The 13,135-nt window shown below is 43.8% G+C and overlaps 1 protein-coding gene across 2 annotated transcripts in view; it reads right to left on the bottom strand.

Annotated features, from left to right (window-relative positions):
* Nucleotides 1–13,135, bottom strand: part of NUP205 (nucleoporin 205) — a 133,404-nt gene that overhangs the window by 19,494 nt on the left and 100,775 nt on the right. For both annotated transcript variants that reach the window (XM_077469197.1, XM_077469196.1), the window contains exons 31-33: nucleotides 10,371–10,519; nucleotides 10,090–10,281; nucleotides 1,534–1,655 (exon numbers count right to left, since the gene is read on the bottom strand). In XM_077469197.1, coding sequence (XP_077325323.1) covers nucleotides 1,534–1,655; nucleotides 10,090–10,281; nucleotides 10,371–10,519 — 463 coding nt within the window. The remainder of the gene's footprint in view (nucleotides 1–1,533; nucleotides 1,656–10,089; nucleotides 10,282–10,370; nucleotides 10,520–13,135) is intronic.

The raw sequence follows: 13,135 nt of genomic DNA, 5'->3' as shown, positions 1-13,135 counted from the left end.
GAAAGGCCTGGATACTTTCCTGAATGTACATAATATAACTGGGTACTAACATTTATAGGTAAAGTTGATCCAGGGAGAATCCCGATTGCTCTTGGGGGATCAGGAAGGCAATTTTTACCCTATTGTAGCAAATTGGAGCATGCTCTGCTGGGGTTTTTTTTTTTAATTCCTCTGGATCAACTGTGGGCATAAAATTGGGTATATTGGATTGTACGATAATTTTTATTTATTGTTTTTAAGGTTGAACTGGATGGACTTGTTTTTTTTCAACCTAACTATGTATATATGATTCCAAACAATTAAAAAAATAAGGTTGGGTACAGGAAGACCATAAAGTGTTACAAGCACCCAAAAGCAAGGTATCATGCTCCCATATAAATTCAAGGCTAGGGAAGGCCCTAGAACCCGCACCTAAGCATCCATACGAGATATATCAGAGAATTTGAAAAAAAAATTGAAAAAAGAAGAAAGGAAAAAAGAATCAGTCCCCTCAGCCCAGATGTCGCCCTTCAAAATATTTTGATGTGTGTCCTGCCTTTCCGTGAGCAGCTTTGGCGAATCAATTCCACAACCATCCTAAAACTAAAAGAACCCAAAAAGGACCATTAACAAAATCTACTCTAAAATGGTTACCTTATACTCTATGTACATTATTATATTTTCTTTTTTTTTTAATCAACTGAATGGAAGTATTTCAAAGTGGTGGTGTGGCACCTATGATTGGCCAAATATTGGCCTTATTAATCCAAAAGAAATCCTTAACTGATTTTGTTTGAAAAGGGGGCTCACTACGACTTTCTCAGTCTTCTCCAATACAACAAAGTTCACCCCTATAAACTATAAGTAAATAAATCACTAATCCAGCGCTCATAGAAATAGCATGAGCATATAAGCTGCTGCTATAAAAAAAAAAAAAAAATTGCTCTCTCATATGCTTTCAAATGATCAAAAAATGTATTACCGGTATAAGCAAAAGCAGCGTTCAGCGTACAGTTCAAGCCGATTACATCTTATGACAAGTGAGTCCAAATAAAGCTTTCTCCACTCAGTGTTCTTTTGGTATTTATCAGGTATATAGATGTACAAAACCTTCACTACACCTTATATACCTATGTGGTGAATGCTTTCTGAAGCCAAATTGCGCTTGCATTGATAAGCAACAGCTTCCTGAAGATGGGTTGTTGTTCCAAATAAAAGCCAGCAGTTTGAGTGGTGGCTTTTATTTGGAACATTAGCGGTGCATGGCAGCAACCATTAGCGGTGCATGGCAGCACTGCATGTACATGAATTTTCTTCCAAGTCAGAACAGCTTTTATCTCTAGAAAGAGTTCAACTGTAGGTCATAAGAAAGTCAAATACAATTGTGAAGGAAATCAGAAGCATTTTAAGGGCAGGTTGAATGCTCTTGAAAACGCTGCATTTTCACAAGCTCTTAAACAGTTCAAAAGGGAGCACAAGGTAACAAAGGAGGACAGCAAAAAACTAAAAATTCCGCTCTACCAAATAGTTAACACAACTGGACTCTTGACTTACCCATGTTGGTCAACCTCTGGGCGCATATCATACACTTGGCACTGTGCCAGTCTTACAATCACCCCACACCGCAGCAGCTCCAGTGCACCCTGTTGGCTTTTGGCTACTCTGGTAAGAAATGCCTATAAAAAATAAAATGTACAAAAAAAATATATAAATAAATTATACCTCACTCCAATTAGCTGCTAACTGAACAAAATATGTCTACTTGTCTGCGGATTAGTGACAAAATGCAGAAACGGAAAATCTTCTCTAAACAGGAAGAATTATTACGTTAGGGACATGTACACTTGTACAGTGCATCAGGAAAGTATTCACAGGGCTTCATTTTTTCTACATTTTGTTATGTTACAGCCGTATTCCAAAATGGATTAAATTCATTATTTTCCTCAAAATTCTACAAACAATACCCCATAATGGCAACGTTATAGACATTTCTTTGAAATCTTCAAAAATGTAGTAAAAAAAAAAAAAAAAATACATGTACATAAAGTATTCACAGCCTTTGCCATGACACTCAAAATTGAGCTCAGGTGGATTCTGTTTCCACTGATCATCCTTGTGACGTTTCTACAACTTGATTGGAGTCCACCTGTGGTAAATTTAGTTGATTAGACATGATTTGGAAAGGCACACACCTGTCTTTATAAAATCCTGCAGTTAACAGTGCATGTCAGAGCACAAACCAAGCCATGAAGTCCAGGGCATTGTCTGTAGACCTCAGAGACAGGATTGTATCAAGGCACAGAAAAATGTCTGCAGCATTGAAGGTCCCAATGAGCACAGTGGCCTCCATCATCTGTAAACGGAAGAGGTTTGGAACCACCAGGACTCTTCAGTTTGACTACCTGGCCAAACTGAGTGATCGGGGGACAAGGGCCTTAGTCAGGGAGGTGACAAAGAACCCAATGGTCTCTGTAGAGAGAGGAGAACCTTCCAGAAGTACAACCATCTATGCAGAACTTAACCAATCAGGCCTGCATGGTAGAGTGGCCAGATGGAAGCCACTCCTCAGTTAAAGACACATGACAGGCAGCCTGACGTTTGCCAAAAGGCACCTGAAGGACACAGACCATGAGAAAACTGGAGTTCGTACTTACCGGTAACTCCTTTTCCGGTGGTCTTCCAGGACAGCCCTTGAGAGATGGAGCTCCTCCCATCGACACAGGAAACACATTGCCACAGTTCAAAAGGCGGTCCCTCAGGTCCCTGGTCAGTCATTCACCAAGAACCGAAGGATGGAACTGAAAAACATATAAACCATAACAGGTAATAACATTAGTACATCACTATAATCAAATAAAGGGTGGGATCGTGCTGTCCTGGAAGACCACCGGAAAAGGAGTTACCGGTAAGTACTAACTCCAGTTTTCCCAAGTGTTCTTCCAGGACAGCCCTTGAGAGGATCCCCAAGTACTTACCAGATTAGGGGGGGACCACGGCCTGGAGGACTTTCCTCCCAAAGGCCTGATCCTGACTAGACATTAAGTCCAGTCGGTAATGCCTTGTAAAGGTGGAAAAGCTTGACCATGTGGCTGCTTTACATACCTGCTCCGGGGTGGCACCAGCTCTTTCTGCCCAGGATGCAGACAACGCTCTTGTGGAGTGAGCTTTAACACCCTCAGGAGGATCTCTATTCAAGGCCTTATACCCCTCTGCTATAGCTAGCCTAATCCATCTAGCTATGGTTACTTTTGAAGCTTTCTGTCCCCTACGCTGTCCGGAAAAAAGGACAAAAAGGGAGTCTGAGATTCTGAATGGATTTGTTATTTTAAGATATTCTAGAATACACCTCCTCACATCCAATAAATGAAAACGTTCCTCTTTCTCATTTGCTGCATTTTGACAAAAAGAAGGGAGGACAATATCTTGGGACCTATGGAAGCTAGATGCTACATTTGGTAAGAACCCAGGGTCTGTCTTTAGTATGACTCTGTCTTCTAGGATCTGTAGGAATGGTTCCCTGATGGATAGGGCTTGGATTTCACTGACCCTACGGGCTGAAGTGATTGCCACCAGGAGAACTGTCTTAAATGTAATAAGCCTTAGGGAGGCCTCTGAGATAGGCTCAAAGGGTGACCCCAAGAAAGCTTTTAGTACAACTGCTAAATCCCAGGATGGGACTTTGGTGATTCTGACTGGCTTGCGTCTAGCGACTGCCTTACAGAATCTAGCGACAAAAGGATTTTCCTGTAAGCGTTCATCTAGGTACACACTTAAGGCAGCTATCTGTACCTTAATAGTACTTAGGGTTAAACCCTTGTTTACGCCTTCCTGTAAAAACTGTAGAATATTAGCCGTATTTATGTCACGGCTATTCAGCCAGCTATTAAATTTTTTCCCAGACTTTTTTGTAAATAGCCCTCGTGACTGGTTTGCGACTCTGTAGTAAGGTCGCAATTACCTCATCTGTCAGGCCCTTACTCTTTAAAATTTCCTCTTCAGTAGCCACGCTGAAAGCTTCAGTGTGGCGACCTGTGGATGGTAAAGAGGTCCCTGCGACAGGAGGTCCTGTCTGTAGGGAAGCCTTAGAGGCGGACAATCTGTCAATTGTAGCAACGTTGTGAACCATGGTCTCCTGGGCCACAAAAGGTGCTACTAGAATCAAACAGGTTTTCTCCTTGAGGAATCTTGCTAGGACCCTCGGAATGAGATGAAGAGGGGGAAATGCATACGCCAGACTGAAAGTCCATGGAGTTTGCAAGGCATCTACCGCCAGGGGCTGATCTCCTGGGTTTAGCGAGAAAAAATTGGGAACCTTTGCATTCTTTTTGCTCGCAAAAAGGTCTACCTCTGGTTCTCCCCAGTGAGCTGTTATGAGATTGAAAGCCTCTGGGTGTAAGGACCATTCTTGGTTCGAAATCTTCTGTCGACTCAAGAAGTCCGCCTTGTTGTTCAGCTCCCCTTTCAGGTGAACTGCAGAAATGGATTCCAGATTGGCTTCTGCCCACTGGAGAATGCGTCTGGCTACCAACATCAAACGAGGACTTCTGGTACCTCCTTGTTTGTTTATGTATGCTACAGCCGTCGTATTGTCTGAACGGACTTGTAGATGGTGACCCTGTATTGCGGGGTGAAAAGCTAGAACAGCTCTCAGGATTGCTGTTAGCTCTTTCCAATTGGAAGAGAAACATTTCTCCTCCGGGGTCCACTTGTCCTGGACCCAGCTTGAGCCGAGGTGGGCTCCCCAGCCCCAACTGCTCTCATCCGTTGTTAGTGTTGAAGTGATAGGAAGGACCCAATGAACCCCTTTGTTTAGGTTCTCCCTGTCCTTCCACCACCAGAGGGAGCGTTTTAGCTTTGAGGGGATCGATACCTCCTCCTCCAGATCTCTGCCTTTTAATTGTTCTAACAGAAAACCCTGAAGGTCTCTTTGATGGAACCTGGCCCATTGTACGGCTGGAATGGCTGCCGTCATAAGACCTAAGACTGACATTACTTCCCTCACCGTACACTTGGGGCTGCATTGAAGAAAAGATATTCTCTGCCACAGATTCAAAATCTTTTCTTCCGGCAGTATAATTTTCTGATCTACAGACTTCATCCAGTAACCCAGATACAGGATCTCCTGTGTTGGAGTTGTCTTGGATTTCTCCTGACTGACAATCCACCCTAATCGACTCAGGCTGAGTTGAGTCAATTCCAGATCCTGAGAAAGACGACTCTCCGAGTGTGCTGTTAGGAGCAGATCGTCTAGATAGGGGATAATTGAGACTGATTGAAGCCTCAGTGGAACTAAAGCCTCTCCGAGAACCTTGGTAAAGATTCTTGGGGAGGATGATAGACCGAAGGGAAGTGCTCTGCACTGAAAGTGGTAAACCTTTGTGTCTATCTGCACTGCCATCCGAAGGAATTTCTGGCATTCCTCCCTTATTGGAATATGCAGATAAGCGTCCCTTAGATCCAGGGTTGCCATAAATATCTCTTTCTGCAGGAGATTCTTTATGGAATAAATGGACTCCATCCGAAATCTCTTGTAACGGATGGAGCGATTCAGTGGTCGGAGGTTCATAATTAGTCTGAATCTCCCTGACGGCTTTCTTACCACAAAAATGTGCGAGTAAAAACCGTCTCCTTGTTCCTGAATAGGGACTGGTGTCAATACCTCTTGATCCACCATTTCCCCTATCAGTAAAGGTAAGGCCCTGGCCTTTTCTGAGTGACTTGGAAGCTTTGTCACCAGAAACTTGGAAGGAGGGTTGCTGTGAAATTCCAGCGCATGACCCTTTTTATTATATTTAAGACAAACTCGTTCGAGGTTGTCTTTTCCCATTGTGGAAGAAATTTGCTTAATCTTCCTCCCACAGGAACCCTGACGTCACTGGGGTTTGGGATCCTGATTGGGGCGGCTAAACAGTATGCCCCCTTTTCCTTTATGTCCCGACCAATGTTTTTTGGGGGTTGAACTCTTCTCTGATTTAGAGGGTTCCTTAAAGGGACGAAAAAATTTTCTTTGAAAATTTTTCTTTTTTGCGGGAAAGGTTTTCTTTTTATCCGCCGTCCTTTCTAAGGCGGAGTCTAATTCAGGCCCGAAGACTAAGTCTCCTGTAAAAGGGACGCTGCACAGGCGGGTTTTAGACGCCGTGTCTCCCCCCCAGGTTTTCATCCATACTGACCTCCTTGCTGCCACTGAAAGTGCTGCAGACTTAGCCGTAAATTTTACGGAGTCCGTGGAGGCGTCAGAGATGAAACTGGTGGCCTTAAAAAGCATAGGGAAGGATTTCAGAAGCTCCCCCCAGGAGTGCCTGCCTTTAAATGTTCTTGTAGTTGCGATAACCAGAACTCCAGGTTTCTAGCTACACAAGAAGTGGCTAGAGCTGGTTTTAAGCCTGCCATAGAGGCATCCCAGGCCCTCTTTAAGACAATGTCTGTTCTCCTGTCCATGGGATCTTTCAGGTGGCCCATATCCTCAAAGGCCAGATCAGCCTGCTTTGAGATTTTGGACAGAGGGGCGTCTAGTTTAGGATTTTTATTCCAGACCGCCTCTGGGCTCTCATCAAAAGGGAACCTTCTCTTAAGGGATTTAGGAAAGAAAACCTTTTTATCTGGTTCAGACCACTCCTTAAGGACAAGGTCAGAAAGCACCTTATGTATAGGGAAAACCCTTGCTTTCTTTCTCCCCAGAGCCTCATACATTTGATCATGTCTGGATAACTGAGTTTCTTCCTCCTCAATTTCCAGTGTATCATAGATAGCCCCCATTAGCTCATCTACTTCCTCGAGAGATAATCTATATTTTGAGGCTTTAGATGCTGCTTGATCCTCTTCCTGACCCGAGTCAGAGGATTCGGGGCTAATCAACGTGGGGCTAGGCTCCCTGACCATACGGGGCTCCCCTGAGCTGGGTGTTGTAAGGCATGGTGAGGAGGAGATTATAGTTGTTTTACTCGTGGAGGCAGCTGCAGCTGATCCCACGTCAGTGATTAACTCCCGGAGGGACTTAAAGGTCGACGCCATTTCCTCTTTAAAGGAGCCCAAAAATTTTGCTAAAGGGGAATCTGCCTCAGATTTAAGCAAGCTTGCAATGCATTGCTTGCATAGGGCTTTGTTAGAGCCAGAGGACAACCTATTCCCACAATTAGGGCACTTTTTGCGGCCTGTCTTGTCTTCCCTTGGTATCTCTTTAGCCTGAAAATAAGAAGACAAAGGATTTCTTAGCGTCAGCACCATGTCCCTCTTAGAATCACCACTAACAAACAATCTCACTGTGAGTAAACCGCCACCGTGGGGCACTACAGGGCCCAGCCTACAAATACCACCGCTCCACCAGAGTAATAGCATGCCCAGCAGCCTACCTGGGATTGGCTGGTGCCTGTCTCCGCCGGAGTATCCTGGGGAATAGCCTCCATGGTCCCCCTCTGACGCTCCGGATCCCGCCGCTAATCCGGTATAGCTGGACGCTGGTCGGGCTTCACAGGCACAGCGCTGGCTCCCCCTCTCCTCCTTGTACCCTTAGAGACCCGGAACCGGAAGTCTCGGCACGCAGTGATGACGCGGTTCCGCCGGAAGTGACGCTCGGCGTCTCCGACCCCACCGCAACAAGGAGCAGAGATGGAAGGTTCCACTCACCGCTCCTGGGGGAAACCGGCGCCATTCTGCCCCTGGCCACCTCGGCACTGGAAGGAGGAGGGTAACGGGTCTGCTCCAAATCAGCTGGACGGTACCCGAGCCACAAAAAAAGGTATGGACCCAATACTGCAGCCAAAAAACAGGACCCGGTCCCTTATGGCTAACAGGTTCTCAGGCAGCCCCTGAGAGGGGCCTCCAGGTTCCTGGCAACATGTTCCTCCGACGGAGGAAACACAAATGACTGACCAGGGACCTGAGGGACCGCCTTTTGAACTGTGGCAATGTGTTTCCTGTGTCGATGGGAGGAGCTCCATCTCTCAAGGGCTGTCCTGGAAGAACACTTGGGAAACAAAATTGTCTGGTCTGATGAAACAAAGATTGAACTCTTTGGCCTGAATGGTATGCGTAATGTCTGGAGGAAAGCAGGCACCGCTCATCACCTGGCTGAAGCAAGGTGGTGGCAGTGTCATGCTGTGGAGATGTTTTTCAGCGGCAGGAACTGAGAGACTGGTCAGGACTGAGGGAAAGATGAATGCAGCAATGTACAGACATCCTTGATGAAAACCAGCTCCAGAATGCTCGGGACCTCAGACTGGGCCGAAGGTTCATCTTCCAACAGGACAATGACCCTAAGTACACAGCCAAGATAACAAAGGAGTGGCTATGGGACAACTCTGTGAATGTTCTTGAGTGGCCCAGTCAGAGCCCAGACCTGAACCCAAATGAAGAACATCTCTGGAGAGATCTGAAAATGGCTGTGCACCGACGCTACTCATCCAAACTAATGGAGCTTGGGAGGTCCTGCAGAGAAGAATGGGAGAAACTGCCAAAAAATAGGTGTCCCGAGCTTGTAGCATCATACTCAGACTCAAGGCTGTAATTGGTGCCAAAAGGTGCTTCAACAAAGTTGTAAGCAAAGGCTGTAAATACTTGTAGATGTGATTTCTTTTTTGTTTTTTTATTTTAATACATTTGCAAAGATTTCAAACAAACTTCTTTCATGTTGTCATTATGGGTTATTGTTTGTAGCATTTTTGAGGAAAATTATTAATTTAATCCATTTTGGAATAAGGCTGTAACATAACAAAATGTGGAAAAAGTGAAGTGCTGTGAATACTTTCTGGATGCACTGTAACATAAGTGATTCTACTTCTGGAAGAAGAGACTTCCACTTACCCTAACCCCTTCCTGTAGCTCTATACATATCTGGCAGCACAGAGGTGGGCTACAGTTTGTGCTGCCTAGTATAGAGATACCCGTTTTGTGCTGGGAGCACACTCATTTGAGTGCCCCCCAACAGTGTAACCATGGTGTCACTGGCAGCTTGTTCAAAAGAATATATTGTCAGCAAACCAAGGATCCAAAAACAAATGAAAATGATCACATTACAGGGAAGAAATTGTGAAGTTTCAGGGCAGTGCAGGAACCCTTTACCAGGCATGTTATGAAGGGGCCATGCGCAGTCCCAAAATGTCACAATAGCCTGCTATGATGCGATCGTTTTAATACACTTTAGACACTATTTTTAAGATCCATGGTATGCTGGCTATATGCTTTGACTTGTGTGGACACCAGCACCCAGCTGGTAGTTGCTAAACCACCCACCTGCTCCAAGCCAGTCCAGGAACATGTGGGATGGGGATTATTTTATTTTGCCAAGATTCTGTAAGGTTTAGGAAAGACAGCAGAAAGGGGTTAATGGAATTACTTTAACTGGTCTGGCTAGTGAGGGAGCAAGTTCACAGCAAAAGGCTAACACTAACAAGTCAGCGGCAAGAGCACTCATGTAGCATTAGCCTTAGTGTGCAAGTTCCGATAGTAAGAGCCATTAATAAGATAAAATTATATACAGGAAAACCAGCAGAATTTGTTTAGAAGTGAGCCATGCAAGTCAGTGGATTAATCATAACATATCTCGCACATATTATACAACTGATCAGTTAAAATTAATCCCAAACTATATTTGAATTGAGACTGCACAGTACATCAGCGTTATCACAATCTATAGACTACAAACATCTTCCTTTCTCCATAACATAAGGGTGAAGCATTGTGAAGTTCACTGAGGACAGGTGACCAAGCTGATGACAGTGTTTGACATTTCAGTACAGTGCATAGGGAGTCACAAGAATACTAGATTATCAGGATCAGAATTTATTTTGTATTTGCTGAAGATGTTGTTAGCCTGTAAAAAACAAAAACAATGCAGCCACCACATCCAAAGACCGATAAGATATATTACATCTTTGTTTTTGGGTTTAGATATACTTTTATTATTTAAAGGAGGGATGAGATTACAAAAAAAAAAAAAAAAAAGTTCAGTTTGAAGTGTTCACTATCCTCTTTTAGTCCAGATATTCACTGCTTCCCACAAATTTGAAAAATCAGAAAAGCATAACTTATTACTGCTAACATTACATATATAATAAATACATATCAGATTCATGCAAACCTCTGCAGTTCAGAACCACTTTAGAAACCACATACCATTTTGGATTCATAGATGTACAGAGCCTTTAAGGCCGGAGACTGAGGTAATAGAAGGTTCTGTAAGATAGTGTCATCCTGAGCCAAAGCATCTACCAGCACCTTAAGATATCCGCTGTTGGACAGATAGAGAAGCCACTGTTGCTGCTTGTCCATACAAACCATCCGGTCTAACAAGGCCAGTGCCAACATCTGAAGGACAAAAGTAAGACATTTGGGAAAAGGGAATTTTGTACAACAGTATACAACACAGCAGAAAATGAGGCATGACACCTCCTTACCCTGCTTATCTCACGTCCATCGCAGGCATCTCTGCAGACGACTTCCATCAGAGGGGCCCAGTAGCTCTCAAAAATTGCCAAATTGTCCCTCTGTAATTTACTGAACACATCTTCAGGAGCTGTGAGCCTCTCCCACATGGACTTATTAGCTGAATGAAAAACATTTAAGATGGCTGAAAACACATCAACATAAAAATAGAAAAAAAAACAAAAACAAAACAGACAACTGTTCTATACATCTTCCATAGAGTAATGCTTGCTTGCACCCTTTCGACTGCAGTTCCAAAAATACTGCCTCAAGTGTGGCTCTGGACATATATTTGTATAGCCACAGAAAAATGGGCCACACAACAGGCCATATTTTTTACATCTACTATTAGTACATTACACCTTGATGCACCCAAGTAAAAAATGTTAATGTAATGCACATTAAATCTGAACTCCAGATTTTGTTATACGTTACATAGTTTTTTTGGGCAAAGCTGGCCCAAACAAACTACAGTGGTGTGAAAAAGTGTTTGCCCCCTTCCTCATTTCCTGTTCCTTTGCATGTTTGTCACACTTAAGTGTTTCGGAACATCAAACCAATTTAAACAATAGTCAAGGACAACACAAGTAAACACAAAATGCAATTTGTAAATGAAGGTGTTTATTATTAAAGGTGAAAAAAAAATCCAAACCATCATGGCCCTGTGTGAAAAAGTGATTGCCCCCTAAACCTAATAACTGGTTGGGCCACCCTTAGCAGCAACAACTGCAACCAAGCGTTTGCGATAACGTGCAATGAGGCTTTTACAGCGTCCTGGAGGAATTTTGGCCCACTCATCTTTGCAGAATTGTCCTAATTCAGTTACATTAGAGGGTTTTCGAGCATGAACGGCCTTTTTAAGGTCATACCACAACATCTCAATAGGATTCAGGTCAGGACTTTGGCTAGGCCACTCCAAAGTCTTCATTTTGTTTTTCTTCAGCCATTCGGTGGTGGACTTGCTGGTGTGTTTAGGATCATTGTCCTGCTGCAGAACCCAAGTTCGTTTCAGCTTGAGTACACGAACAGATGGTCGGACATTCTCCTTCAGGATCTCTTGGTAGACAGCAGAATTCATAGTTCCTTTTATCACGGCAAGTCTTCCAGGTCCTGAAGCAGCCCCAGACCATCACACTACCACCACCATATTTTACTGTTGGTATAATGTTCTTTTTATGAAATGCAGTGTTCCTTCTACGCCAGATATACTTGGACACACACCTTCCAAAGAGTTCCACTTTTGTCTCATCGGTCCACAGAATGTTGTCCCAAAAGTCTTGGGGATCATCAAGATGTGTTGTGGAGAAATTGAGACGAGCTTTGATGTTCTTTTTGCTCAGCAGTGGTTTTCTCCTTGGAACTCTGCCATGCAGGCCATTTTTGCCCAGTCTTTTCCTGATGGTGGAGGCATGAACGCTGACCTTAACTGAGGCAAGTGAGGCCTGCAGTTCCTTGGACGTTGTTGTGGGGTCTTTTGTGACCTCTTGGATGAGTCGTCGCTGCGCTCTTGGGGTAATTTTGGGCGGCCGGCCACTCCTGGGAAGGTTCACCACTGTTCCATGTCTTCACCATTTGTGGATAATGGCTCTCACTGTGGTTCGCTGGATTCCCAAAGCTTTGGAAATGGCTTTATAACCCTTTCCAGACTGATAGATCTCAATTACTTTCTTGCTCAATTGTTCCTGAATTTCTTTGGGTCTCGGCATGATGTGTAGCTTTTAAGGATCGTCTGGTGGACCTTACTGTGTCAAGCAGCTCCTATTTAAGTGATGCCTTGATTGTGAACAGGTGTGGCAATAATCAGGCCTGGGTGTGGCTATAGAAATTTAACTCAGGTGTGGACAACCACAGTTATAGTATGTTTTAACAAGGGGGGGGCAATCACTTTTTCACACCGGGCCATGATGGTTTGGATTTTTTTTCACCTTTAATAATAAACACCTTCATTTACAAATTGCATTTTGTGTTTACTTGTGTTGTCCTTGACTATTGTTTAAATTGGTTTGATGTTCCGAAACACTTAAGTGTGACAAACATGCAAAGGAACAGGAAATGAGGAAGGGGGCAAACACTTTTTCACACCACTGTATGTCCCTCACCAAAATGTGAAGCCGCTGCACGTGCTTTATAAACTGTATGTAGCGGAGGCTACATACAGCATAGTGTTCTCGGTGCGAGCCGAGCCCTTCCTGTCTTATACCCAAACACAATAGTGTCTGTCTGAGCGGCGCTCAGCCATTCATAGAAAGCGATATCTTCTAGCTATGAATACAAACTTCTTCTGATTGGTGTCAGAGAGGCAGTTAGAGGAAGTCACAACCTCTTACTCCGAGGACCTGTATGTAGCTTCAGCTGCATAGAGTTTATACAGCAAATCCAGCAACCTCACATTAGTGAGTTAGTGGGGGACATAGTTAGTTTGAGCCAAACTATGTAAAGTGTAACAAAAGCTGGAGTTTATTCAGCTTTAAGGTTTTACAGCAAAATTGTTACCCATGCACTAATCTCTCATAGGCCTAAATGGAACATTGTTCCTACAGTACAGGTATGTCCTTGACATTGTTTTTATAAAGCACAGTTTGTGTGTGCAACGCGTTAAACTTCCCTCCCCTGCTTGTACTTTTTCTGCTCTCTCCGTTTTTACTTCAATAAATGCCTTTTTTTGGATCTCAGCTTGGGAGTGCAGCTATTCGGACTTTTCCTTTTTGATTACTATGGGTATGTCCTATTAAGATCA

Source organism: Lithobates pipiens, unplaced genomic scaffold (genome assembly GCF_037356315.1).
Source record: "Lithobates pipiens isolate NorthernLeopardFrog02 unplaced genomic scaffold, aLitPip1_a1.2 Scaffold_8, whole genome shotgun sequence".
Taxonomy (NCBI): Eukaryota; Metazoa; Chordata; class Amphibia; order Anura; family Ranidae; genus Lithobates; species Lithobates pipiens.
This window is presented reverse-complemented; position numbering and strand designations above follow the sequence as displayed.